Source organism: Schistocerca nitens, chromosome 8 (assembly GCF_023898315.1).
Source record: "Schistocerca nitens isolate TAMUIC-IGC-003100 chromosome 8, iqSchNite1.1, whole genome shotgun sequence".
Taxonomy (NCBI): Eukaryota; Metazoa; Arthropoda; class Insecta; order Orthoptera; family Acrididae; genus Schistocerca; species Schistocerca nitens.
Window position 1 is genome coordinate 34,079,598 of NC_064621.1, and position 27,678 is coordinate 34,107,275.

The 27,678-nt window shown below is 43.8% G+C and overlaps 1 protein-coding gene across 1 annotated transcript in view; it reads left to right on the top strand.

The window, feature by feature from the left end:
* LOC126199040 (myrosinase 1-like) overlaps positions 1-27,678 on the top strand; it is a 73,553-nt gene that overhangs the window by 25,196 nt on the left and 20,679 nt on the right. The window contains exons 5-7 of the mRNA XM_049935744.1: positions 8,735-8,918; positions 18,999-19,096; positions 21,050-21,197. Coding sequence (XP_049791701.1) covers positions 8,735-8,918; positions 18,999-19,096; positions 21,050-21,197 — 430 coding nt within the window. The remainder of the gene's footprint in view (positions 1-8,734; positions 8,919-18,998; positions 19,097-21,049; positions 21,198-27,678) is intronic.

The following is a 27,678-nucleotide window of genomic DNA, read 5'->3' on the forward strand; positions in this document are numbered from 1 at the left end:
TAGTGACAAAATGCCTCCTTTAAAGACTTATCTTCTCCGATTAATCGAATTAACGTCTTTAATATCGGCACTTTCTGTGCCACTGCTATTTATCTATTAGTCTCCTGACAAACTGTTCAGCAATGAGTAGTGATGAGAACAATCGAATTGAAACAACAGGTTCTATCTATTGTTGAGAAAGAGTCGACTCATTCAGTAGTACTTTCACATATCAGTTGGACTATTGTTCATTCGTTCATTCATTCATTCACTTCTTTCGAGTGAAACCAGTACGTGGAAGCAACCGAATGAAAACAGTCTGTACCGTCTGTTGTAGTTTCCCATATTGAGTGAATTATTCATCCTTCATTTTCAAGTGAAACCAGTCTGCAGTCTTTCTGTTGTTTGTCTGTCCAATCTGAGCGTGATTTTCGACGGTTCGCCTCACTCGTCGATGTGAATGCTGAGCTTGTTAAAGATTACAAGAAAATTGTCGAATGACAATAAATATTTTGTGCGAAAAAGTACTTCTACAAGTGATAGCATATGCTTAAAAATGATGATTAAGTCACCAAATACTTCGGCATTTACCAAAAGATAATTATCGGTGATGGTTGCAAACCAACAGGAAGAGAGAGAGAAAGAGAGAGAGAGAACATTCATAAATTTAAATTAAAAAATTAAATGGTCATTTATTTAAACGTAAATTTACTATATAGCACCAGTTATCAAACTTTTCAAACCAGCCAAACATTTATATTCAATTCGTATTTAAGTATAAGGGGCAGTCAAACGAGAACGATAAAAAAGTAAGTAAACTGTTTATTATTTCAAAAGTAATAGCCGCAACTGTTGATACATTTATCCCACTGTGAGACAAGACGGTCACTGTCTCCATGGGAAAATGTTTGCGGTTGCCCACGGAACCACGATCGTACCCCGGCGTGCACCTCTTCGTACGGAGCAAATCGACGGCCACGAATGTCTTTCTTCAGGGCTCTAAAAGTACAGAAATACCTTGGGGCGGGATCGGGACTGCATGGAGGATGTGTCAGGGTTTCCCAGCGATACAGCTGCAGCGTGAAGGAAGCAATCTTCGGAACATGCGAGCGGGCACTGTCCTGCTACAGAGTGATGTCTGTCAACCTCGGTGGCGCGGTTCAGTTCTTGCAGTGTGTCCACGTAGCGCTGAGCGTTAATCGTGACGCCTTGTTCCGAAAAGTCACCGACCAGCGAGCTCTTACAATCAAAGGAAAAGATCATCTTGACTTTCCAGGAACTGGTGTGCCTGTTGTATTGACTGCGCTGCTTCAGTTCCATACTGTCCCGATTTCTCCCTATGCACTTTCCACATTTTTGGAGCCCTGAAGAAAGGCATTCGCAGCCGTCGATTTGCTTCGTACGGAGAGGTGCACGCTTCAGTACGATCACGGTTCCGTAGACAATTCCAACCATATTTCCCTTAAGGCATTTACTGTTTTGTCTCACAGTGGGGTAAATGTGTTAATAGTTATGGAGAAATAATAAACAGTTTACTTATTTGTCTCGCTTTTATTTCACTGATTCTTATAAATAAACAATAAATTTTGAAAACACTTCGTTATTATAAATATAGTTTTTATTTCCCTATCCTTTTAATAATATACGTTATTTATCTCCAAAACTGTTGGCAAGCCTTATCATGGCTATGTGTAACTGGAAATGCTGAAGAAGCATGCAAGTGAAATCACTCTTACCTGGAGACCGAGGGAAAACATTCATATGACTGACGTGCCGCCAGACACTGGATCAGTCGATTGTCTCATGTTAAAGGGAAACGACTCACACCAAGAGGGCGAGCGCAAAACACTGACATGGTTGACGTGCCCACAGGGGCTAGCTTCATTCCGTTGTCTCACTCCACTGAAAAAACGGACTGAGTGAAAAATCAGTCGACTGCCCAAATGGGTAATTAAAACCTGTCTGTTCTTGCATCACTCGCAATCAGGACGACAATGCGTTTCTGCACCGGGGCTACGATATTCGGTGCAATCGGTACCATTCGCTGTTTCAACTTGACAGTACTACGTACACGGAAAATCTGTCTGCGAATTGGCACGAAAGGAAAGTAGAAAGATTACGGTTTCACGCCCCGTCGGCAGCGAGAAAAGAGTACAAGTTCAGGTTGAGGAAGGAAATCCGATGTATGCTACCTTAAGTGATATAGGAGAATCTAGCGAAACCTAAATCTGGATGGCTGGGTGGGGATTTTGACCCCTACCTCCCTGATTTTGAGTCGAGTGTACATCCAGTGCATCACCTCGGCCATTCCGCGTTGTCGGCGAGACAGACTTCGTTGCGTGCCAAGGAGGACGCTGTCGCGGCGTCGCGTCCTACAAGGGGGCCGCTGCATTATACGCTATGGCACTCAACAGCGCTAAAAGTAGGAAAGAGCCTTTATGGGCGAAAAGGCTGCTGAGCAGTCAAGAGGAGAGGAAAAGCTTGACATTTCTTCTAAAATAAGTTCAGAGGACAGACCTGTATCGAAATTAACTGGGGATGACCGAACATAATTATTAAATCCTACTGGACCTTGCCCAACAGAAATTAACGTAGCATGACACTGTGATGAGAAAAGCGATTACTTTTTCTAAGAAGTAATCGGCAGCTCTTAAGATTCTACTTCTGAATAGAAGTCTGTCAAGTAACTGTACTTTCGTTATGTAAACACCCTCACTGCCAGTACCAATTCTCTTCGGGTCACAGTGCCACATGTTTCTCGGCAGTACTGTGAACACCGAGTTCTTATTTTTATTATTTCCTCCACCGTTGTCTGCGGCCTACACTCTTTTAATATGCACAATATTTCGACTGATGCTGTATCACGTTTGTTGCTGTTGTAATAACCTTTATTTTTGATGTCAAAACAACGCGGCTTCGGTTCGTATTGTTTAATTAAAACACTCAAGCGTTCTCTGCAGGAAGTTGCTAACTTCTACGTTTATTCTTCTCGAAATCAGTTTGTTAGTGCGCCGCATGTATGAAACAGACGTCTTATCTGCTGGAAAGTACGCACGTGAGTGGGTACATTGCTTGCTTGTGTTCAGTCATCGCTGTTGTTGTTGTTGTGGTCTTCAGTCCTGAGAATGGTTTGATGCAGCTCTCCATGCTACTCTATCCTGTGCAAGCTTCTTCATCTCCCAGTACCTACTGCAGCCTACATCCTTCTGAATCTGCTTAGTGTATTCATCTCTTGGTCTCCCTCTACGATTTTTACCCTCCACGCTGCCCTCCAATGCTAAATTTGTGATCCCTTGATGCCTCAAAACATGTCCTACCAACCGATCCCTTCTTCTAGTCAAGTTGTGCCACAAACTTCTCTTCTCCCCAATCCTATTCAATACCTCCTCATTAGTTACGTGATCTACCCACCTCATCTTCAGCATTCTTCTGTAGCACCACATTTCGAAAGCTTCTATTCTCTTCTTGTCCAAACTGGTTATCGTCCATGTTTCACTTCCATACATGGCTACACTCCATACAAATACTTTCAGAAACGACTTCCTGACACTTAAATCTATACTCGATGTTAACAAATTTCTCTTCTTCAGAAACGATTTCCTTGCCATTGCCAGTCTACATTTTATATCCTTTCTACTTCGACCATCATCAGTTATTTTACTCCCTAAATAGCAAAACTCCTTTACTACTTTAAGTGTCTCATTTCCTAATCTAATCCCCTCAGCATCACCCGATTTAATTTGACTACATTCCATTATCCTCGTTTTGCTTTCGTTGATGTTCATCTTATATCCTCCTTTCAAGACACTGTCCATTCCATTCAACTGCTCTTCCAAGTCCTTTGCTGTCTCTGACAGAATTACAATGTCATCGGCGAACCTCAGTTTTTATTTCTTCTCCATGGATTTTAATACCTACTACGAATTTTTCTTTCGTTTCCTTTACTGCTTGCTCAATATACAGATTGAATAACATCGGGGAGAGGCTACAACCCTGTCTCACTCCCTTCCCAACCACCGCTTACCTTTCATGCCCCTCGACTCTTATAACTGCCATCTGGTTTCTGTACAAATTGTAAATACCCTTTCGCTCCTTGTATTTTACCCCTGCCACCTTCAGAATTTGAAAGAGAGTATTCCAGTTAACGTTGTCAAAAGCTTTCTCTAAGTCTACAAATGCTAGAAACGTAGGTTTGCCTTTTCTTAATCTTTCTTCTAAGATAAGTCGTAAGGTTAGTATTGCCTCACGTGTTCCAACATTTCTACGGAATCCAAACTGATCTTCCCCGAGGTCCGCTTCTACCAGTTTTTCCATTCGTCTGTAAAGAATTCGCGTTAGTATTTTGTAACTGTGACTTATTAAACTGATAGTTCGGTAATTTTCACATCTGTCAACACCTGCTTTCTTTGGGATTGGAATTATTATATTCTTCTTGAAGTCTGTCGGTATTTCGCCTGTCTCATACATCTTGGTCACCAGATGGTAGAGTTTTGTCATGAATGGCTCTCCCAAGGCCATCAGTAGTTCTAATGGAATTTTGTCTACTCCCGGGGCCTTGTTTCAACTCAGGTCTTTCAGTGCCCTGTCAAACTCTTCACGCAGTATCTTATCTCCCATTTCATCTTCATCTACATCCTCTTCCATTTCCATAATATTGTCCTCAAGTACATCGCCCTTGTATAAACCCTCTATATACTCCTTCCACCTTTCTGCCTTCCCTTCTTTGCTTAGAACTGGGTTGCCATCTGAGCTCTTGATATTCATACAAGTGGTTCTCTTCTCTCCAAAGGTCTCTTTAATTTTCCTGTAGGCAGTATCTATCTTACCCCTAGTGAGACAAGCCTCTACATCCTTACATTTGTCCTCTAGCCATCCCTGCTTAGCCATTTTGCACTTCCTATCGATCTCATTTTTGAGACGCTTGTATTCCTTTTTGCCTGCTTCATTTACTGCATTTTTATATTTTCTCCTTTCATCAGTTAAATTCAATATTTCTTCTGTTACCCAAGGATTTCTATTAGCCCTCGTCTTTTTACCTACTTGATCCTCTGCTGCCTTCACTACTTCATCCCTCAGAGCTACCCATTCTTCTTCTACTGTATTTCTTTCCCCCATTCCTGTCAATTGTTCCCTTATGCTCTCCCTGAAACTCTCTACAACCACTGGTTCTTTCAGTTTATCCAGGTCCCACCTCTTTAAATTCCCACCTTTTTGCAGTTTCTTCAGTTTCAATCTGCAGTTCATAACCAATAGATTGTGGTCAGAATCCACATCTGCCCCTGGAAATGTCTTACATTTTAAAACCTGGTTCCTAAATCTCTGTCTTACCATTATATAATCTATCTGATACCTTTTAGTATCTCCAGGATTCTTCCAGGTATACAACCTTCTTTTATGATTCTTGAACCAAGTGTTAGCAATGATCAAGTTGTGCTCTGTGCAAAATTCTACCAGGTGGCTTCCTCTTTCATTTCTTACCCCCAATCCATATTCACCTACTACGTTTCCTGCTCTCCCTTTTCCTACTACCGAATTCCAGTCACCCATGACTATTAAATTTTCGTCTCCCTTCACAATCTGAATAATTTCTTTTATTTCATCATACATTTCTTCAATTTCTTCGTTATCTGCAGAGCTAGTTGGCATATAAACTTGTACTACTGTAGTAGGCTTGGGCTTCGTGTCTATCTTGGCCACAATAATGCGTTCACTATGCTGTTTGTAGTAGCTAACCCGCACTCCTATTTTTTTATTCATTATTAAACCTACTCCTGCATTACCCCTATTTGATTTTGTATTTATAACCTTGTAATCACCTGACCAAAAGTCTTGTTCCTCCTGCCACCGAACTTCACTGATTCCTACTATATCTAACTTTAACCTATCCATTTCCCTTATTAAATTTTCTAACCTACCTGCCCGATTAAGGGATCTGACATTCCACGCTCCGATCCGTAGAATGCCAGTTTTCTTTCTCCTGATAACGACGTCCTCTTGAGTAGTCCCCGCCCGGAGATCCGAATGGGGGACTATTTTACCTCCGGAATATTTTACCCAAGAGGACGCCATCATCATTTAATCATACAGTAAAGCTGCATGTCCTCGGGAAAAATTACGGCTGTAGTTTCCCCTTGCTTTCAGCCGTTCGCAGTACCAGCACAGAAAGGCCGTTTTGGTTAATGTTACAAGGCCAGATCAGTCAATCATCCAGACTGTTGCCCCTGCAACTACTGAAAAGGCTGCTGTCCCCCTTCAGGAACCACATGTTTGTCTGGCCTCTCAACAGATACCCCTCCGTTGTGGTTGCACCTACGGTACGGCCATCTGTATCGCTGAGGCACGCAAGCCTCCCCACCAACGGCAAGGCCCATGGTTCATGGGGGAATCAGCAGTCATCGCTAGCGGTAGCGAAATACGTTTATTCTGAAAAACATTCGGTACAACGAGGGGCATCATGTAATGACACAAATCGATTCAACTGAGGAGGAATGTGCTGATTTTGAGACGGATTGTGATTATCAGCTCAGTTGACAGTGTTTCATAGCAGAGACTGTAATTCAACGCTTTTGCTGCTACCGGCAACATTTGTGTATCATCTGATGTGCCTTCGGGCATATATACAGGGTGGTTTTTTCCACAGTGTACAAACTCTAGGGACTGATCAATGAGAGGATACAGACCAAAAAAAGGTCTAGTGTACCTATGTCTGGGCCGGCCGTTGTGGCCGAGCGGTTCTAGGCGCTTCAGTCCGGAACAGCGCGACTGCTACTCTCGCAGGTTCGAATCCTGCCTCGGGCATGGATGTGTGTGATGTCCTTAGGTTATTTAGGTTTAAGTAGTTCTACGTTCTAGGGGACTGATGACGTAAGATGTTAAGTCCCATAGTGCTCAGAGCCATTTGAACCATTTGAACTTATGTCTGGACATCTATGGTTTCCACACCACAGACCATTTATTCAGTCATACATCGTTACATAGACTGCAGTCTAATACGCGCTGTACCATTCAGCCACTGTTACAGTATGTGCTGAAAATGGTTTCCGAGTGAACGCATGCGTGTACGTGCTGTGGTACACATTCACGTCGGCCGGGTTGCACTTGAACAGTTTCAAAGGGAGCATGAATACGTAGAATCAGTGTCTTCACACCTGCAATGCGCTCTGCATATACGATACTTCTGAGATGGCCTCATAACCAGAAACGACACAGGGTGAGATCTGGTGAACGAGAAGGCCATGCAAGTGGACCCCCTCCTCCGATCCATCGAACAGGGAAGACACGACTGAGATACGTCCTGACGTTAACGGCGAAGTGGACTGGAGCACCATCATGTAGCAGCCACATAACCCTTCTGATCATCACTGGCACTTCTTCCAGTAGAGGAGGCAAAGTCACCCGCAAGAAACCCCGATAGTTCCGGCCTATTAGCCGACGTGGAAGGAAGACTGGTCCCAAAATCTGGTCGCCAATTATCCTGGCCCATACATTCCAGCTGCACCCATGCTGATGGTTCTCTGTCAGCATACCATAGGGGTTCTTCACACTATCACACAGATGACTGTTATGAAAGTTGAAGACACCACTCTGTGTGAAGGTAGCCTCATCTGTGAATAGGATGGATGACGCAAATCCCGGAATGATGGTTGCCTGGTGAAGAAACCAGTGGCGAAACTGCTTCCGATGTGGAAAGCGTGTCGCTAGTAAGCCCTGCACACGCTGTAATTGATAAGGGTAGCAACAATTGTCATTAAGAATGTTTCACACGGTCCTCTGGCTTACCCTGTACTGGCGGACCAATTGTCTGATACTGCCACGGCCGTCGCCTTCCACAGTTTGATCACATTTTCCTCCAAGTCTGGTATCCGAACATTTCGGGTACGTCCTTCATAATTTCCTGCTTCCTGAAATGACTGTCTCAGACAAACGGCGAGACACTGTTGCAAACATTGAATGCTGTGGCTGTTATCTGCGGGGATAGGTCTCCCGATACAACCTTGCTACTCGCCACCCGTTGCCATTTGCCTTTCCGTAAGTAAACACCACGTCGGCAAGCTGTGATTCGAATACAGAATCACTGTGTACAATGCTGTATCAAATCGACTACAAGGTGAGTCAGCTACAGAAGTGGATCAGGTATTATGGTAAGAGAGAGCGCTGGGGCATGACATATGAGTAACAGTACCGTCCTCTAGGAGGAAACCTCGCATACTGCAACAGTAGCTGCATCATACAGCGCGTATTAGACCACAGTCTCTGTAAGAAAGTATGAATAAATGGTCTCTCGCATGGAAACCACGCATTTCCGGATGGAAGTGCATTAGACCTTTTCTGTTCCATATTCTCTCGTCGATTAATCCCTAGAGTTTGTACACAGTGGAAAAAAATCACTCTGCACAGACTTGCCTTCGGTTCATTGCAACATGCACCAGAAGGGTGGGGGTAACGAGTTTAGGCAGTCTGCACATCTACACAGATTCTTGTTTTACACGAAAAGGGGCGACTAAATGCGCGTTAAAAGACAACTGCATCAAAGTGTCCCTGACATACGGCGTTCAAACTTGAGTCTAGCGATAGTCTAGCGATAGTCTAGTGATACGGAATAGCACAGGGCTCATTTTGCTGCTTCCATTGTGCTTTATCACGATTTCTGTGTGCCGTCTGTACCTGTGTCTTTAGTTGTACTTCGCTTCCGCTAATTTTTTAACGACTCTAGTACTGGCGTACACCTCGTGATGTGGCTTCCGCTTTGTTGCAGGTGAAGTGGTGGATCACGTTCAACGAACCGTCGGTGTTCGCGGGCGGCTACGCCAGCACGGGTGGCCAGGCACCGGCGCAGAACGCCGTCGGCATCGGCGACTACCTCACCTACTACACCGTCATCAACGCGCACGCGCGTGTCTGGCACCTCTACAACGACACGTACAGGGCCACGCAGCAAGGTACGGGTGCGCGCAAGATGCCACGGCCGCTAGATGCGCAGTCGGCAGGGGAAATGTGGGGAGAGCGGCAGTGGTGGGGGTTAGCTCAGGGCGCTGTAGGAGAAATGACGAGCGCTGCAGGGGAAGTGCCGTTCTAAATTGAAGCCTACATTCACATTTTTTGTAAATATTAAGTGGGGCCCTTCCACATGCACACTTGCATAGTGACCATTAAAAAAGATCCAATGTCATCTCTGCTTTCGTCAGCACCTAAAAAGAATTCCACCGAAAATGCAGCAATTTATTTTTGCCTGGCTTTTTAGCCATTTGTAATTTTCAGTGAAGCGTCATAAGTGGTGAATTTTGAGTACAACCTACACATTTCCCTGGTTTCCATGTCAAAATTTGCTTCTTTTACCAAAACACAGTGGAGTTTACACTGTCTCACCTAACTAACATTTTGTGCAGACGCAGTTGCGAGAGATTTCTGAAACAGTGGTTTATTAAGTGAGGAACAGTGGAAAAGTAAAGTCAGTAGCTTATGAAAATGCACATCCTCAGTACGGAAGAACTTGTAATGCCTTCACATATGAGGTTCCAAAACCCGTACCATTTTTCATTTCACCAACTATTTCTGACCCTTAAAAATTACATTCCTTCACTAAAAAAGTCTGTAGTTACTGGAATAACATGCTAGATAATGTAGTTTTACATAACAACGATAGGGTAAAATACCCTCCTCTTTGCATGCTATCATTTGCCAAAATCTCATTTCGATATCTGAAACTGTTTATGAAATGTGAGGTATGTTGTGGATATTTCACTCTGGCTGTATCCCTGGCGTGACACGATCGCAAATGAGTGTATTACACCAGATCAATTTTCTTGACCTCTATTCTTCACTGTGCACAGTATCTTACTTCCACACAAATATCACAATAACTATGATCATTAACGAAACAATGGGCATGTCATCATGAACCTGACCCATAAAGCTACAAGTAAAGCAAAAATAAAATTTTTACTGAATAGTTTCTGTAACTATTGGCACTGTTGGCACTATTTTCCAACAGGATTAGCAAGTCTCTGTCAACAACGGTGGGGACATTCTACCAATCACTCAGTTCCTTGACACCAGAAATCTGCTCCTCAGTCGTGGAACTAATGGGGAACCACTGCCTGGACGTCCTCACCACTCGGTGACCGCTGCAAATCTGTTCATCGGTAACCCGGACATTGCCGTCTGTGCTCGATGTCGCTGGGCCCTCCTTCATGGCCAGCATCACCCGCGCCTGTGCGGCCTTGACCAAGTCGTTGGCACCATTTCCAATGACTACACGTGACATTGCATTTCGTCCACAGGCCGCCAGAATTTCACGGTGTACCGGTGTGCAATTTACACGTGTTTCCCCCAAGAATCGTACTGTCCTAAGCACTTCACCTATGAAGCAGTTTCGCAGTTGCTGCGCCGTTTCGCTCCAACATTGTAAAGCACCTGTGAACCGTACCGCAGCAGAACTGCGTCTGCAGGAAACCCAAAGGATGTACTCTCTTCTGACAGCATGCCACTTTTGGTGCGCGGTAGTCTTACTGCAGGACGACACGTGGTAACTTACATTTTGAAGTCCCCTAGTATGTTTGAAGGCAAAATTTCGAGAGAAATTACGCCTTATACAAAAGATACAGTCTCTTTATTTATCCTTTACCCAAACAGGTTTCGGTACTTTCTGTGCTTTCTTCAGTCGTTTTTTGTTTACTATTCTGCCACTTTTGAGACCATAGCAATTTTGTGCTTGTACTTTGACCTGTACCATACATTATACAATTTATCATGGTTTCTGACGCTGTAATCTTGTTTCCTGTTCTGTCAAATATGTTAAAATACTCATTTTTTTACTGTCGCTCTTTTTAACCGTTGAAAATTCGTTTTATTCATTTTCTCACAAAACACAAGGTTTCCTCCACCTTATCACATGTTATTGTCAATCTACCATCAGAAAAACAGGACAGGTTACAAGATCAGAAACATGACAAGCTGTACAACTACAGTGACACGGACCTAGCTATGTTAACGGGGACTGCAGAGTACGAAGAGTAGCCAGTGGTCCAGCAGCAACTGGGTAGCGCTGATGGGTTGTGGTGGCAGACATACAGCACGGTGTAGATGTTCTGTCCAGCCACATAAATGTCACCACCTGTCAAAAGCCTGAATAACCACCCTTTCCAGCGCGAACTGCTCCGAGATGTGCAGGAAGAGAGTCTGTTAGGTTCTGAAATGTACCGACGGGGATTTGGAGCCTTGCGGACTCCAGTGCTGTGTCCAGATGCGCTAAATTTTGCGGTTGAGGATCCATGGCGTGAACAGTGGTCCCTCAGATTCTCGACTGGGTTTGAATCCACGGAGTATGGTGGCCAGGGGATGTGGTCAACTCATCCTGGTGATCTTCGACCCACAACTGAACACTGCGAGCTGTGCGACACCTTGCGACAGAAAGGGAATCTCACCACTTCTTAAATTATTCATGCAAAGTCCGTTAATAACCATGTAGACCTTGCGGTGATGCGGAACAAAGGTACGAGAAAAGGAAAAAGTAATTGGTTTGCAGGGGGAGAAGAGGTGGTGACGTAAAGTTCCTAATCACTAGACTGCCTTTAAGTGTCTCATTTATTGAGGACTTCTGAAGTAACTGGCAGTTCTATTTGGGATGAGTAGCTTACGTTCGGGCACTGGGCTTATTGTACCCAGGCCAGGAGAAGTCGCAGCAGCTCCTAGGCTGGTCGCTGTAGTCTGACGTAGAAGCATTATCTATCTATCGCAATAACAACGAGATGCTGACATGGGCGTTCAAGATAGAGAAGATTACGTCAAAGGAAAAATACTCCAGTCACGCAACATTTAAATATAAGAGTAACTCAAATGTTTCGAAAACATATTTTGCCACGTCATGAAAGCACATTTCAACTACTACGTGATTGTTTCTCTTTATCTCAGTAGTTTTTACAAGAAAAAATTATTTGGATCTTAAATAACTGCATTTACTTATTTCCAATAGCTGAATGTTAGGCGAATGCATAATGGGTGGTTCTCAACATTGTTCAGTGACCTTTTCACCGCGAAATTTTCATGAAATTGTTACAATGTGAAAATGTAAAACAGGATAAAACTTAATATGATCAGACTGTCTCATACAAAGATAAGTTATATCTCTAATGCGAGAATGATTAACGAAAACAAAACACATGAAGCTCAAAACGTTCCGTCATTGAACAATGTAGGTTGCAGTCCTATTGAAAACGATATTCTGTGTACATGAGAGTTTACAGTTGTGGTTAGATAATGACATACAAATGGATACTTGAAACATTTATACCAAATAAAACACTTTTTATCCAGATGATTCAAAAATTGTTTTCATGAGTAACACAATATGCTTCCAGCCAAGATGAAGGCAGAGAATGAAGCGACATAAATCTTATTCCGGGGAAAAAAGGAGAGTAACATTTCCCCGTTTAAAATATAAATTATGAAGACATACCAGCAGTATCTTAGAATGCCGTTACATTTTTTCACACTGCGTAATTGACTATTTTCATATACGTAGAGATCATGAAAATGTTGAAATGATTAGCAGTTTAACATTGTCGGCCAACGCGTTCGAGGTCACTATCGATATAGCGGCGCAGCATCACCTACCAGTAAAATGTGTCTGCAGCTCTCGTTGTCGCAATAAACCGCAGGTAATGGATCAGTGTCACTTGAGCAGACGTGCGCGTCGCAGACATATGCACGAACCATACCGTCAAATCACTGTTAGAAAGAGGGCACATTATTGGCATGAGAGAATGTGATCCATCCATCTGGAAAACTGCAGTTCCTGTGGACGAAACGTTTCGGCAGTGCAAGGGTTGTGTGCAGAATGGTTCACGGAAGGCCGTAGAACACGACGAGATGGGTGAGGTCGCACCAACCCCCGATAAGATCGATACCTCATACGAATGGCATTGCAGGACACACCTGTATCCTCCTCAGCTCTGGCGCAACATTGGAACAGTGTAACACATCGTAGACTATCAGGGGTGACAGTCCGTCGCCATTTGTTACACCATGTGTTACGTGCGCGTCGTCCAATTCTCCACCTACCTCTGAGAAATGTGCAGAAACATGCTAGACGGCGATGGTGTGTCGAACGACGTCACTGGTGACAGGAATGCCATCAGATAGTGTTTTTGGACGAATCCAGGTTCTGTTTGTTTGAAAATTAAGCTCGCATTTTGGTTCGCCACAGAAAGGAGGAACGGCATCATAGTGACTGCATTCGCAAAAGACATACAGCCCCAACTCAAGGCCTTATGTTCTGGGGTGCTATTGGGTACAACCACAAATGACAGTTGTTGCGTGTCCAGGGCACTGTAAACGCTGTGCCTACGGACATCCCGCGATCCGTAGCCATACCCTTTCTGCCTTTCTGCACAAGACCCCAGACGCCATTTTTCAACAAGACAATACACGACCACACTTTGCTGCACGAACACATGCATTCATGGTGTCACAGGATGTCAGCTTTTACCTCGGCCCGCCAGATCACCAGACTTGTCGCCAACCGAAAATGTGTGGGATATGGTGTAAGGATGGTGCAGTGGTGTTGCCCAATGCCAACCATCACAGATGAACCTTGGAAACAGGTGAATGCGGTACGGATGGTTATTCCACAGGACGCCATTCGCGTCTTCTAAGCGTCGATGCCATCACGCATGGAAAACGTTATCAGGTCCCATGGCGGACCCTGTGCCTACTAGGCAACAGGACATATGCTGAACTGAGGTGACTAAAATGCTAAGCGTTCTACGTGTTCTGTTTTTCTGAACATGAGTGTGTAGTACAAACACAACACTAACGTCCACACTGACAAAAATGGTTCAAATGGCTCTGACCACTATGGGACTTAACATCTGAGGTCATCAGTCCCCTAGAACTTAGAACTACTTAAACCTAACTAACCTAAAGACATCACACACATCCATGCCCAAGGCAGGATTCGAACCTGCGACCGTAGAGGTCGCACGGTTCCAGACTGAAGCGCCTAGAACCGCAGAGCCCACACTGACGCAACACTACCGATTACATCAAACAGTTTCACTTAATACACAGTACTCGTATTTGCACAAAGGAAAGTGCCCCATTGAAAGTATAACACGGAGATCTGTTAACGCAAACAGCACCAGTGTCATAGCCACATTACAGACAACTTGACTATGGTAATGTACTCCGAGCGATATGGTACGCAAACTGTATTGCAATTTGGGAGAATCAAACTCTGTTCTGCATTCTGGTCACCCAGTTTTATATTTTGCGTGCAGTCCCTAAATCCTTCTTCAAGTGATGGTTTTTGCAACAAGGGCAACCAAGCTATCAACTCTAAAGTATTGTTCTAGAGTCTAGGATCGGCAATAGACAGTCAGGTAGACAGTACTTCGCGCTACATCAACAATGGAAACGTCAGTGTGACTTTGAAGCCTGCTGGTAGTTTTTCTTCTGGGATAATTTAGATGGAACTTTTCGAAGAAAGGATGATTAGCGTTTTAATGTGTTGTGTTGGGCGAAAAAAAACTCGTCGGCACTGTGGTGGGTTCTTACATTTACTTCTGGAGGACGCCGATTGGATACTACAACACACAAAAAATATTGGATCATTTTATTATAACTTGTACAATATGAAATACATAGCTTTCAAACAATCTATGGCCATGGGACTGGTCCGCAGCTAGTGGCCTCGCGGTCGCGTCCTCGCTTCCCGAGCAGGGGGTCCCAGGTTCGATTCCCGGCGGGGTCAGGGATTTTCACTGCCTCGTCATGACTGGTGTTTGTGTTGTCTCATCATTTCATCCTCGTTCATGAAATTGGCGAGATTGGGCTGAGCAAAGGTTGGGAATTTGTACGGCCGCTGATAACCGAGCAGTTGAGCGCCCCACAAACCAACATCATCATCATCATCACCATCATCCGCAGGACTGCCTATGTATATTTGTTACTTTCACTGAACACTAACGTATCACTTGATACACTGCAGAATAATAGTCTCCATAAACTTCGTTCTGTCCAACGCGAAGTGCGACTGGTGGTCTTGTAATTGTACAATGGTGGCACTCACATGCTACTGGGATGCATCCCCTTCAAAATAGTCCCCATCTCACTAAGCACACCGACTCCAACGGTGTTTCCACTTTTGGAAAAATTCTTGGAAATTTTTTTCCGGAAGTGTGTTAAGGACACTCTTCGTATTTGCCTGGATGTCTTCAATCGACTCAAATCGCTTCCCTTTCAGTGAAAATTTCAGTATAGGAAACGGGTAGAAGTCCGCAGGGGCCAAATCAGGGGAATATGGCGGTTGTGGAAGCACAGGAATTTTTAATTTGGTCAAAAATTCAACGATGGAGAAGGCACGATGAGCCAGAGCATTGTCATGGTGTAGCACACAACTCCTGTCTTTCCACAATGTAGACCTTTTCTTCTGCACCTTTTCGCGCAAACGCTCAAGGACAGATTTGTAGTATTCCTGGTTAATTGTCTGTCCTCCAGGAGTATATTCATGATGCACAATTCCGGTAGAATAAAAAAAAATCACCAACATTGTCTTCACCTTCGACCGATTTTTCCGTGCTTTTTCCGGTCGTAGTGAACCTGGAGTCTTCCGCTGCGAAGACTGCACTTTAGTTTCAGGATCATATCCATATACCCACGATTCATACTTGTAATTACCCTGTTTAACAAATCTGCGTCATTTTTAATCCGATTAATCAGTTCTTGGCACACTTCAAGTAGGCATTGGCTCTGGTCACTTGACAACACTTTTGGAATGAATTTTGCGGGCACTCGACGCATGTTCAGATCTTCAGTTAAAATTGACTGAACTGCATAGAAACTTAAACTAAGTTCATCAGATATCCCCCACGATCACAGTGCACTAAGTCGCGAACTTTCACAACATTTTCATTTGTTTTTGAGGTGGAAGAATGGCCGGACTGTGGTTCATCTTAGAATGATTCGTAGACATTTTTAAATCTCTTGAACCAGACAAAAGCTGTTTTTATTAGTTCGTAAGTCTCAGAAGCTGATTTTCCGGTTTCAAAACAAAAGTTCACGCAAACGTTCTTACGTCCACTTTCACGCAGACAGAATCCGGCAACAAGCCCTAACAGACCCACACTCAACCATCTGCCACAACGAACTGAATAAAGGAAACGCAGTTCGCTGTCAGAGGGCGTTCAAGGACAAGGCAATGACTCACTGCCCACCCTCTGTGTACAACTCTCTGTAGTGAAATGAAGGTGTCGTCTTCGGCTACGATTGCAGAGTGGGGCTGAGCGACACTTCGCTCTGACGTATGTTCAAGTCTTCATCAGCCGCGGAAACTCGTGGGAGTATGTCTACGCCGACGTCTCTCATTCGTCCCTGCGTCTGGCAGCGAGCGTGCTTACGTGTGTTTCCGTCGAGAGGTACCAACTTTGTGATGCTACGTCGTTCTTCAGACGGCACCACATTAGTGTCCCGTAGCTGGCAATCCCTTTAAAAGCAAAGGCCACAATTCCAAAGCTCTCAAGAAGATACTGTGGATAGATGAGAAATTACGACAGCTAGGAATGAGCTATAATTATATCAATAGTTACGTTGAAAAGACTTACTAGCGGTGTACAGGACGTTATTAAAATTTCAGCACCATAAAACATCAAATATGAAGAACAGTAGGAAGAAAACAAGATTAAATTTTTAGGTGAGTTGGGCACACACGATGTGCGAAATTCAGCGCATAGAGATGTCACCCCAGCAGTGGAGTCATTCCCTGCTACTTCACCTTGCAAGAAACTCCCACTTCTGTTAAACCTCCAGACATGTTTCAGTTTAGCCAGTGACTCCGTAGAGGATGGTATAAGAGGCTTATTGTGTGACTGGCCGTACTTTTCTATCCGATTGAGACAACCCGCCCTTGGATTACCTTAGTCAGTCTTCAAGTAGGATTCCTTCTACCTGTTTTGCCGTGAAGCCTTCTATCGAAGTTTATGTCCTTCGCAGAAGCAGTATCAGTACCTCGGGTTCCCTGTAAATTGCAAGTCTCAGTGATTGTAAGTGATGAAGCGGGAAGCTATATTATTCAGAATAACGTTCAAAACGGATGCCATTATGATATATTTATTCACTGAACGCCATAAACTGGTAATATCGACAGAATTAATCATGATTAAATGGAAACTAACCATTTCCTGAGAGCATGGAATTACGGCAAAACTAGCTCGGAAGGCATCCCATCGCCGACAGGCGACTGTGTTGCGCAGCCTGTGGCTCGTACTTACAGTAACCGTTTGTTCATTTTTGTTACCTTAAACATTATTCATTTATTTATTAAGATGATCGATTTCTGGCGTTGTACATGTCGATGTAAGAAAGTGCTTATGACCTGTAGCTTCTCCTGATATCTGTATTAGAAAAAGCGACTTTTATTAGCAAATATTTTTTAAGCGGCATAACTTGCTTCGAGACAGAATAATTGTCCCTTCCCTACGTACCTGGCTGCTAACGTAGCGGCCGTTCTCATGTCTAGCCACAGCGCCTCACACCACAGTCTTCTGGCAACGCGATATGGTCCACCGGCTCCTTCAGCAAGATGAGAACTAAAATGTTACTCTCGCCTGTGTGCGCTTTGCTCACTGAATGCTGCATGATATCTGCAGACGCGATAAAACATTGTGAAACTGGATAATGAGGAAACAAAATGTGGCTTTAACAGTAGGGGCACCTTACAATTTCTGTAACAGAGCCCATAAATAGTACCGTAGTGCTTGCCGACTGGCAGCCCATCGGCAACCTACCTGACTGGAAGTTTTCAGTGTGCAAAAGATCTGGAGAATATGTTGGCCGCGACGACATATGAACCCCGTACGTACTGAGGCAGGTCAGGACGAAACGAGCGCCTGCGGTCTTATTGAAAGATAACGTCACCGGGACTTGGATCACATAGTGCAGCCACCGGCAGAGATGTAATGCCTACTGTCCATTGTTACCTGCTATGCGGACGAGAGGTGGTCGTATAGCGTGTCATCACTGCAAGAGCTGCGCCCGTACTGCGCAGAAGAACGCAGCCTGGATAACGTTCGTTCTCCTCGTAGCTCCCTCATACGGATACGTGCATGGCAGTGCTGTGCGCAGACAAGTACTTGTCTGGTAAGACGTATACAGCCCCTCCTGTGTCCATTGTTGTCAGCCGCACCACTAGAGGCTCGCCTCTCTCTGCCGTGACCACAAGGGGAGCCGCAACAATGGTCACCTTGCTGACAATGCCTGGTGGTCCAGGCGTCATCGCCCTGTCTGCTGCTAACAGTGCCACTCGTCAACTCAAGATATGTGACGTGGCTGTACAGTAGTGCACGGTCGAGCGAACACTACGAACTTACCCTAGAGTCGTGCGGGGCCGTTAAGATCCTGCACGGTATTGGGTACGGCCTTCCTGAAACCCATCGATTTCATATTTGCGTGAGAGTCGTTGCATTCCGAGGACGCGAGCAACAGTACCGCGGACCCACACGATCTTCTCACGACCAAACGACATTTAAAAAGCCATTTCTGAATGAGTAACCCGCTTTGCAGTCTTTCCTTATACGTAGACTGTAGATGGCATCAGTCCTACAAAAAAAAAATGGTTCAGATGGCTCTGAGCACTATGGGACTTCACATCTGAGGTCATCAGTCCCTAGAACTTAGAACTACTTAAACCTTACTAACCTAAGGACGTCACACACATCCATGCCCGAGGCAGGATTCGAACCTGCGGTCGCAGCGGTCGCGCGGTTCCAGACTGAAGAGCCTAGAACAGCTCGGCCACTGCGGCCGGCCAGTCCTACCAAAACATACGCTCGCACTAAAATGCTAATTACTAACGATGTGATGCCAGTTTCATGGTGTTGTATGTCGTCCTGACGGTGTTACAGTTCTTGTGGCGTGCAGTGTAAGTGTGCTGCAGACCGTTTGCGCGCTAATGCGTTTTCAGCGACAGCTGCGCCCTTTTCTGCCTTCGCTCTTTCTCACCTTACTGTCGCCTCGTCCTGCTGCAGGCTACGTGGGCATCACGCTCAACAGCGACTGGGCCGAGCCGCTCAACGCGTCAAGTCCCACCGACCAGGAGGCTTCTGAGAGGAGTCTGCAGTTTGGGGTAAGTTTCAAGGGAAAGAAAGCTGTTACCATCTGCCTCCAGCGATACCTACTACCAACTACAGACAAATACAGGGTGAAACATAACTCCACCGGCAAAGTGTCAGGGGTGGGTAGTATGTCAAGTAAAAACAAGCTCTAAAACGCGTACCTCAGGCACTATGAACACTTATCTGTAGGAGAGATGTGTCTCACAATGGCGACGATAAACAGGTGCTAATAGCTCTTTAGAACATGTTTACTGGAAAATTTTTCTTATTTTGGTCCGTACTACCATCTCTCAAAATACGTAAAGCAAAGGGATTTCCTTAGAAGAGATGTGTACGCCAGCAGTGAGGATGAATAAGTGCTCCTATCTCTTAAGGTACGCCTTTTACAGCCCATGCATACTAGACACTTTTTTGTTGTTTTGGTTCATACCACCAGCTCTGAAAGTTAGTCGGTGGAGCTCTGGTTCACGTTGTATGTTCTTCTTTCTAATTCTCATTTATCCTGCTTGTATCGAAACAACAACGCCACATCGGCATGTTAGTGTGATAAAAGATATACTGATGCAGGCACATCAATGATGGTTTTGACTATCAGTAACACTTTGTCCGATATGTCTGTCGCTTGAGATTTTTTATAATGTCTGCTTTTAGCTACTCGGGATCACACAATCAGCAGTCTCCAGCAATGGCTGAAACTTTCAACCCACGCATCCCCCCTCCCCCCAAGTCAAAGAATAGTGTCACTAAGCAAAGTGTGCAGTCTGAAACGGATGCGCCAGTTGAACACCAGTCTCGCTTTATTGCGACCAAATGCACAGGGGATGTAAGTTCGCCATTGTAAGCGTCGCATTTTAACTCCATAGCACGTGTCACACTCGCACGAACGTCCTCCAATACGTGATGAAAGGCTGTATCTAGAGCGTTAGTTCATGGAGAACTGTAATAACTATAGTTATTGAAGTCTGTCTTTGTGATCGGACACTATGTTGGTGTTCCAGAAACTTTCACAATTATTGACGTGGATATCTATTAGGAGCCTGAAAAGGCATTGGCGGTCAAATGCAAGAGATCGGAATATCCAAAGGGTCCTGCACCACGACATATCCATGTATCATAGCGATATCCATGTAGCACACTGATGTCCTCAAGTTCTCTCCTTAGGAAACGATCTGTCATTTCTCCTCAGGAAATATGGAGGCTGGAAGGAGCCATTCATGCTCGAAATCAGCAAGACAGCAGCACCTAGCCTATCAATGAGTATGATATAAGAGACATTATGTAGGAAGCCACAATATGATTGGTGCTTATAAAAAGCTGCTAACTACGGCAATCAGTTTGTAATCTCTCAAGATTTTCTGATATTTATGGAATGTGCAGTACTTCCGTGAGTACGACTACGGAGAATTGTCGACTTGTCAAAACGACTGACCAACGCTTATCAGTCTCCAGAGACCAAAATTTTCTGTCACCCTGTCGAACTCTCGACCTGTGGATGCCCATCAATTTTCGACGTCAGTCGTAAATAAAAAACAAAAAAGTTTGATGTGATTTTGTAAATAAAGACTGCAGATGCCATCAAGTCTCGTGACCAGATCTAAAGTCCTCGAGCTCCTCTTTTTTTTTTCTTTTTTTTTTTGTCTCGGGAGCTGTCGTCTTGCAACAACGAGTACTGTCCATCTAGTGTACGTAGCAGCGGGCGTCGCAGTGTCTACACAATCCGACACCCTCCTCCAGAGTTGCTTCGATACCGATGTACGTCGCAGAGGGAAGACTGTGGGGCCCATCGCGTTAATCATCTCATCGCTCTTCCAGAAGGGTGTGACAGTTCTCTTGCGTTTTGCAGTACCTTATATTGTCCCGCGTACTGCCTGGAAACAATTTCACAGTCCCTCTGGTGAAACAGTGCAGCTAAAGTTGAGTCGGTAAAAGCTGACAAAACAGTCACTTCTCTTTGACGTCCGCAGCTCGGCGCCTTCGGACACGCCCTGTTCACGGCGGAGGGCGACTGGCCGCCCGTCATGAGGGAGCGCATAGACGCCAACAGCGCCGCCGAGGGCCGGCCCCGCTCACGGCTGCCAACGTTCACGCAGCAAGAGATCGAGTACAACAGGGGTGAGTATCGTCTACTGTGTTACGTCCAGTTCCTTCATCGTCAACCACAATACGTGGAGTTTCGAGTAGATTCATCCTATTTCACTCAACTGTATCAGCTACGTGAATGAAGAAAGTTTGAGCAAATTTTAGCTTATGCGGGGGGCCAATTATGTTTAGCACCACAAATTTCATTTAGAGTTACAAGAAAATTACTTGCCGCCCCCCCCCACCCTCTTGCGCAGACGGTACGGTAGGAGAGGGACGACGGTAGTGGTGGGGCTTTCCTTGAGGACGGTCCAGAGCACTAGCCAGGTGTAGCTCTACAGCTGAAGCTAGATTTCCGCTCTACTAAAACTACCGAAATGTAGAATGACGCAGTAAATGGCAATGGTGGTATAACTGGTAGGGAAAGAAATGTAAATGAATGTGTACGAGAGAAAACGGGAACCGACAACTTTCTTTTCTTTGTTTGATTGGTTGTTTGTTTTGCACGTAATTAGAACGGCACATCATTCAGTGTCAGTCCGTTGTGTATTTTATACCCTTACAGAAAGTAAATTGCATGTTATAAGTACTAAAAATTAGCTGATTGTGTAACTTCTGCGCTTTTATGTAACCGAAGTGTTTGCTATTGCTACAAGTGCGGTTTACATGCACAAACATAGAAAAATGGACAGTAAATTTTTTCTGGGTTTGTGGCCGCATTGTCAATATATAAAACTACTGACGTTTCGGTCCCTGTTGCATGTGTTTCAGATTACACACCATGAAGAAGGTCACTTGCAACAGGGACCGAAACGTCGGCAGTTTTATATATTGACAATGCGGTCACAAACCCAGAAAAAATAAATTTCATCCATATTTCGCAGCTTCAAACGTGACTCCAGAAAAGTGTTATTGGGTTTGATGATGGCAGCGGAAGCCTACGTTTGTATAAAAAATGCACATAATTATTGCCGTTATTTTCTGCTCAATAGAACGTCCTTCATCATGGTCAACAGTAAGAGTTTCCTGTTATTACTGATAAATACGAAAGTGTTTATGAATAACAGAAACACGTTTTATACAAGTTCGACGAAGTATTGAAGCTACGTTTGATATATTTTAGTTTCCGTTTCTTTTTATTGTATCTTTTTTTTTAGGAAATCCCGTTTTCTAGCGCTCAACGAGAAATCTGTATTGTTTTCTTTATTTTTACTGCAACATCCCTCTGTTTCACATTACAAATCAACAATTTTCGAATTAAACAACGGCAATTTCAGTTTTGCCATAAATAGTGTTTATTCTTAATTAATTTGTAGGAGCATAACTACGAGTATGTAGAACAAAAACGTTGTATAAAATGCATTTTAAACATCAGGTGCTTATTTCTTCCATTAGTCATCTATTAGTTATAAACCATCATCCCGAATGTAGGGTACAACAGATTAGTTACAAGCATCTCCTATTCCTCTGAAGATCAACAGTATCGAATTATCCAGTGAAATTGTACAAAAACCTGACGTAGTTTGTCACAGAATACTGACAGCCATATCTCATGTCAAATAGACAGACACCACAGGAAAAACAAGACGAACGATTACGAATAAAAACGGCAAGGCGAGCGCTCGCGACAAGCGGGACATGACGGTTCGAGTCCCGGTCCGGCACACATTTTCACTGTCGTCAGTCCACTCTACAGCTGATGCTTGTCCACATTCGCAATGGCAAATGCATTTCATGTATCAAGTGACCAAAGCAAATAGGAAAACTGCTACAGTCTGCACTTACTTGTAGTAGTCTATGGAGGCCTACAGTAGTTCTACAACTTTGCTGAAGCCTTAACACAAACACTTACGTCACAGACCTTCTGTGGTACACTAGCGAGTCTAAAAACGATAGTATTCACACTTAGTCCAGAAACAGCGATTTATTTTCAAACGACTTTCAAGCTTTTTCTTCTTTCTCTTGTTGCCATACTAAAATTAGTTTCACTTGTCAAAATACAGCGATATTTACATAATTTCACCTCAAAAACGTGCTAACATGGTTAAAATAGTGACAGAATGTTGAAACAGTCCGTTACTAAACAAACAATAGCTTATGAAAAGCTCACGCTCTGAATGCAAATAAATGTGTGATTCCTTCACTTATGTTATTGTAAACCCATACTAATTCTCATTTCAGCAGCTAGGAATGGCCCTTAATATAATTGCCAAATTTTATTGACAAAATTCTAAAGTTACTCGCACATAACACTAGATAAGAGAGTTTTACATGTTAACTTTATTAAAAAACACTCTAGATTGCATGCTATCATTTGTTAAAAACTCGTTGAAGTAGCTCAAGACGTTAACGAGATATGAGGGATGTTACGAACATTTCTTTTCACTCTGTCATTTGCACGGGTGATCAGAAGTGAGTGCATTACATTTTCTCTGGACTGTAAATAGACAATCCTGCCTCAAATTTAAAGAAGAATTCAATATGTTACCTAAATTTAGTTCAGAGCAATGTATGACCCAACCTGCACCAAATGAAAACTTATAGTGAGCCCAATTTTTCATTGCAAACTAATCGAATTTTGTGCAGTAGCTTATTTAATGTCCAAATATCACTAGTCCTACGACCATTAACTGAAGGATAGGCACTTCATTGTAAAGCTGCTGAATGAGGCTCCGAGATCAGAGAGGATCATCTTTTCACCAAATAGTTTCCTTCAAATGGTTTGGGAAACATTGCAGAGTAGGCAGCATGCACATTCTGCCACTGCCGTAGCACAGTTGAAGTGGACAGAGGATGTTTCGTTCGTGACGGACAAAGTGGACGGGTCATTAGCTGACAGCAGACTGTGGCGGCCACCCCTTCAGAACCGATGTGTGGACTCTCCCAGAGTCTCAGAACGGGAATACATTTCTGCACAGGGGCCAAGTGTTCTAGTGCGATCTCAGCCTTTCACAGCCGATCAACGTACCCCATCGGACCCAGTACAAACATCCAGATAGTCACACACATCCCACCACTTTCAGTGCACATCTGCAGCTACTGCAGTCAGCGCTGCTGCTAGGCAGCGTTCCAGTTGGCCAAAAGTTTTTGGAAAGGGAGATACGCACACGGAATCGTTCACAAACCATCACAAAAGAGATCAGATTACGTATTTCGTAAAATTTACTAAAATACGACATTTATGAATTAGAAACTGTAAGTGATCAATTATTTTGTGCACTTAACCTGAAACTGAACACAGACATTTTCTTACGTGACTTATTTCCTCGGGTGTGGAACATTTCTGAGTTGTGAGATGGATGTGAAACATTCGCAGAAAAATTTTCAACATTATACAATATATTTTGAAAGACGTAGATAACCGTGACTCAATTACGAACAGTTTCAGGACAGCTGTTTCAGAGGTGAAACATACACAGGATGATCCACTGGAAATGATCGCTGTTTCAGCGTTTCTCTCTTACCTATTGCAGGTTTCGATAATTTTGGTGATAAAATGAGTTCGCTATTAGACCGGTAACGTTAACCAAAGATATTGCATAAAATTTCATGTTTTACTCAATATTCTTTATCCATAGCTCGTCAGGAAACTAGCTTGCAGTTCGAAGAATCGAATGACATGACAGAGAGGTATTTATAGAGAAGATAGTGAGACGGCTGTAATCTATCCGCATATTATTCAATATGTACACTCGGTAACCAGCAAAAGGGAACTAATGGGGAATTTAAGAAAAGGAATTGAAGTTCTGGGAGAAGAAATAAAAACTAAGGTTTCTCTCTGATTCATCCTGTCAGAGATGGCAAAGAATTCGGAACGGTGCGTCAATGAATTGAGGTTATACGACGAACATCTGAAAAAGGAAACAAGGTGATGATGTGCAAATTAGATTAGGAAATAAGACAATAAAGTTAAAAGATGAGTTTTGCTATTTGGGTTGCATATAACCGATGATGGCAACAGTAATACGTAGACTGGTAACAGTAAGAAATTCTTTTCTGAAAAAAAATAATTATGTTAACATCTAACACTGCTTTGCATTGGTGCAAGGTGCCCTCGCGAGGTCACACCAGCGATCGGACAGTGGTTGCAAGTAACGATTTCCACTTGGCCACGGCTTCACAGCGAGACATCCGGCCGAGGGCAGAGCTAGGGGAGACAGTTCTTGGCCGACAAACAGGGCAGACGCACCTGTAACTATGTCCCACTATGGAGTGCTAAACATACAGTCCACTTTTACCAACCACGTACTTTTATTTTCAACCGCGCTCCCTTTACACGTACGTATATGGACTAGTCTGGACTATGGAAAGAGAGAGGCAGCGCGGAAGTACGTCGCGTTTGGCGGTTGCCTAGAAATATAACTTTACTTGTCAGGGAGGCTTTTCTGAACTTATTTCTCTAGAATTTACAAGCAACCCCTCGAGGGCGGGGTCGCAAAAGGCCTGTGATCTTTATGACAGTCGACATCCCACATACGATTTTCTCAGAATGGAACCCAAGGATTATCGCAGAGTGAGAAAGAAGTGGCAGATCAAATATTATCGTTTCTGCAAGATGAATCAGTGGAATGTGTGGTGTCGTGTGCGCTCGACTGTGCGGACAATGTACTTGAGGAGTATAGTGATGATAGGTGCTCAATAAGTGAAAGTGATATTGAAACAGGTGTTGAGCCCTGTAGTTCATCATCATTGTCTGTTGTCGCGGATCATGGGCCTAAATACTGGGGAGGTGAGGAAACATTTTGGAAAATCCTCTTCCCTTTCCTTTCATGTAGCCATACCTAACCACCCGCCAGGTTAGCCGAGAGCGCTCGTGCGCTGCTTCCTGGAATCGGGTAGGCGCGCCGGCCCCGGTTCGAATCCGCCCGGCGGATTAACGACGGCGGTCGGTGTGCCGGCCAGCCTGGATGTGGTTTTTAGGCGGTTTTCCACATCCTCCTAGGTGAATACCGGACTGGTCCCCACATCTCGCCTCAGTTACACGGCTCGCAGACATGTGAACACGCTCGCACTATTCCATGGATTACACTAATCGCAGACAGTTGGGGTACACAAATTTCGCCCAGGGGGGTACAGGGTGGCGGCAGGAAGGGCATCCGGCCACCCCTTCTACTAACATTGCCAAATCCGTTTAGCCATGCCGACCCTGCCAACCTGCGGGAAAAAGGCAGAAGCGAAAGAAAGAACCTAGTGTCCCTAACCACCGCTGCTACTACTACTACTACTACTACTACAAGACGACGACAACCATAACTACTACTACTGCCAAAGACACTCACTTTTATTTACAAACGAACTAACAGATTGAGCGTTTGAGAGTTGTTACTTGTAACAAACAAACTCGATGTAATTTCTTCTTCCCGAATCATTCGACGACATCGTCATATCTTCTATCTCGGCTTCCAAGTATTCGCTGCACTGGTTTTTCAACTGACGTCCAAGCAAGAGCTGACAAGTGAACCTGGGCCACGATGTTCCCCAAATACGTTTTTAAGCGTGTAAGTCAATGAAAACTCCTTTCAGCTGAAACACTTGTAGCACGAATTGAAGCATTTCGACAAAACAGTTTGAAATCTTCTGGAAGATTTTTATCCACCCCGTTCTCAATCATTCATTTGCTAACGTCTCCTAAACTGACAGAGCGCAACTGCGAGCGACTGAAAGACACGCCACAATGGATGCTGAGAACTAATGGCGAACTGAGCATGTAGGCATACCTACGCCTAATATAACGAACAGAAGTTCATCACCATGTGAAAATCTTGTTTGCAGCTGTGTTACAATATTGTCCAATACATCCAAGTACACCTGTTTGAATTCTCTGTCGAGAATTGCCGTGCGTTTGGAAGACTGGTGGAAGAAATTCTTACAGGTATTATACAAGAACATCTCTACCGCAAAACTAAATTTAAGGGGGTAGGACGTCAAACGGGCTGACTTGGAGCAGGAGAGGCACCAGAGGACATTTTAATTTCCACTGTCTATACTTTTACAAGTAAATTCATAAAACTATGTCAGCATGACCAGGAAGGATTCAGGATTCACACTCGTAGCAGCGGAAGTTCAAAAACATAACAAAATAATTTTTTTTTACATGTGAAATTTCATCATTTTTTCACTTACTATTGGCTGATTTATGCTATAGGTACACTTTTCTTCATAAGTAAGAGAGATAGTTCGATGAATTTTGCACAGCATGCAAACCATACTTACAGGTGTCTGAAACTCTAGAATCTATTTAATTTATGAAAAAATGAATGAGCTGTTACGTTTTAAACTTTATGTTTAGAAAAAAAAATCAAATTTTTTAGTTCATTATCTCAATTTTTACCACAGTTTTTAATAGATTTGGAAAATTCTAGAGTTTATTCACCTGTAAGTATGGTTTGTATGCTGTGCAAAATTCATCAAAGAATCTCTCTTATTTGTGAATAAAAATGTACTTATAGCAACAAATGCAGCCAATAGTAAGTGAAAAAAGATGATGAAATTTTATATCTAAAAACAATTATTT